At 46.7% G+C, this 2,745-nt stretch overlaps 1 protein-coding gene across 1 annotated transcript in view; it reads right to left on the bottom strand.

Moving 5' to 3' along the window:
- Positions 1-14: 14 nt before the first annotated feature.
- Positions 15-2,745, bottom strand: part of T265_00187 (hypothetical protein) — a gene marked incomplete at both ends in the record, with an annotated part of 20,009 nt that continues 17,278 nt past the window's right edge. The window contains one exon of the mRNA XM_009163895.1: positions 15-58. Coding sequence (XP_009162159.1) covers positions 15-58 — 44 coding nt within the window. The remainder of the gene's footprint in view (positions 59-2,745) is intronic.

Here is a 2,745-nt window from a genome sequence, read left to right as displayed (position 1 = left end):
GGTTGTACAAGCGGCTATTCTTTCCCGTCCGGGGCTCGTGGTGGTTCGACCATGGTACCTGCAACAGGGAGAGAGGGAGGGGAGAGACACATAAGCTCATGTGATAGACGTGCATACAGATACAGTCGAGTTTCAACTGCGTTACACAGGTAGCATTCGAAAATTCCGCCAGATTTTTCTTGCTTCATCGTCAGCCTTTCATGTACGCGTCATGGAGGTATTGTGGTTCTGTGCAAAGTGCTTTGTTGATTTGGAAGCAATTATATCTTCTGCGAAGGGTGGTATGGATATGTCCTCTTTTGCGTGCGTTCATCTAACAACTGCTATGTGATTGGCTTGTCACAAGATGGCTTCTACCCAATCTGATTGGGCAATTCGTAACCAACTTGAAAGATGAAGTTGGGTGAACGCCACCTCTGGGACAATGAGTCGTATCGGGACTGCTTGTTGGTATTTTGAAACTTCGTGGACGCTTGCCGAAGAGGAGGGACTACCGATTTAACATCATGCTGACTAATTCTCCCTGATTTTTGACGGAACGTTGGAAGTCTCGTAGACTAGCCTGGCGACCCGAGAAAAGCTTCGATCTTGTGTATCGGTCCGTGAATCCGTGAACAACCGAGCAGCGGTTTAAAGGCATTTACATCGCGCAGCATTGATGGGCCTGGCCTGGTGCTATTACCACAACCTTCTAAAAATTTCTCGTTTGTTTGTCTCATACGAATTGAACCTGCACAATAAATACCCCATTTTCGACTGTATAGTAACGACAAACTGTTTTCGAGGTTGTGGTAATAGCATCAGCAGTGTGACTGGAAAAAAGCACTCAAAAACGCTGTTGCAGAGCATATAAACCAAATAAAGGTTCTGTTTGTCATTAAAATCCTACAGAGCCTTTCGTGAACTCCTCACAGGTCACAAAAATGAATAATCGAAAAGTTGTGGTAATAGTGATATTCCTGGACCCGGATTAAACCATTTAGATATACACAATCTAGATCGTGCGCGATTCCGCTCACCACAAGTGATTGTCTTGAGATGCTCTGTTCTACGTTGCCATATTCTTGGGAAGACCATGAAAGTGGAGTCCTGCGTATGCGTCGGCCAGAAATGTGGCAAGCATATATGTGAGAGCATACATTGTGACGACTGCTCATAGTGATACCCAGAAAGGTGCTCTACACTCCTGTGGTAATTTCACTAACATGTCGAAGTTGGCTCAAGGTTAACTTCTGACCGACAGCGCCAATGTTGTTGCATTTTGTGCGTTACTTCCGTCCACATTGTCATGTCCACCCGTTCACCGCACACTTATCCCCTGGCTTTCAACAATCTAATACCGGTTCCCATCAAAACAAAAAAACGTATTTAGCACAGACCCAGACCGATAATTGCAAGATAGATGTTCTCACTGACCGACTTCTCGTGATCCATCAGGTTGTTAAGGAAATTATAACAGCTTTCCATAACCCAGCCAGTTGCAATGGTGCTCTGACACAGGTGACTGCTCGAAGGCGTTGATGCGGCATCGCCAGCCTATAAAACTACCTTTTATATGGGCAAGCGCTACTCTCTTCCGTCGAGGAAACTGCGTTTGTTAATCTTGATACAGAAATCGGGTTCTTTTTCCTCACCACCGCCCTTTAGACAACTATCCCAAGCAGACCGCGGTAAATATATTTCTCCCGACATGCTTGAAGGTGATCAGACAACCTTGCATTTCAGGAGAGAGACAAGCTATACTTGTCCATTGTCCATTACCGTTGTCTCAGGTGCATTTACAGATTTCGTCATCCAAGCCCGACACATCATCGGGGTAGCCTACATTGGGGACTCAATATCCCCGGAAATCTCATGTTTCAGTCAAGCGAAGATGAAGGTTGCACCTGCCAAAGCTACGGTAGCCCCCTTGGTCGCCGTCGTCTATCCCTCCCACTCTTAAATATAATAATCCCATTCCAGCTCTCAGTCCCGCTCGCTTAGACAACGAGTTCGATACCCACAGAGGCCCAGACGGACCAAAATCCGAAACATACGAAAAATGATGAGGCCTCATTCTTTCTTGCGTTTACCCGAATCGTGTGAGACTGTCAATTAATCGGTGTCATCTGACCTTCCATCCAGCTGCTCCTGTAGCCCGTACATCCACGTCCGTTGCCCACCCATCATCCCACCTTTATTTCTGGCACTCAACTCTACCACCAGTATATACTGACCAGCACCAATGTTCTTGTAAAACCACGAGGGACTCGCCACCTTTTTTGAGGAGTGCATAATGCAAGTCCTCTGGGCCAAGTGCTTTCTTGCACTCAAGACACGAAACGCACACTGGGCTTTCGTCGACGATGGCGGACTGATGTCCAAGTTCCACTCGAGTTCATGCGGTACCTCCAACTGGTGAGATGATGGGGTATAGCTGTTCCAAGTGTTCAGTTCATCGTTCAAAACGATGGATGAAGCGCCATTCTTTTCGGAGGTGGTTTCAATAACATCAAGCGAATTGTTCGGATTCGTTCGAACGAGTGCGATCGCTCCTCGTTACAAAACCTTTTTCCTTCTCGGGGGCTTTTGCGACCCACCAGCCCTCTCTGACAGTCCTGATACTCTTTATTATCCCGCGTTTAAGGGATCTACACGCGTCGTCGTAGTCGTTTGTTGCTGATATAATTTTCCTGCCACCCATCAGAGCTATAATCTTGTTCATTGAGGTGTGTGAATGGTCTGGGGCAAACGGTTTCCAATGCA

Source organism: Opisthorchis viverrini (genome assembly GCF_000715545.1).
Source record: "Opisthorchis viverrini unplaced genomic scaffold opera_v5_2, whole genome shotgun sequence".
Classification (NCBI taxonomy): domain Eukaryota; kingdom Metazoa; phylum Platyhelminthes; class Trematoda; order Opisthorchiida; family Opisthorchiidae; genus Opisthorchis; species Opisthorchis viverrini.
The sequence above is the reverse complement of the archived record's forward strand: the minus strand, read 5'-3'. Positions and strand labels throughout refer to the sequence as shown.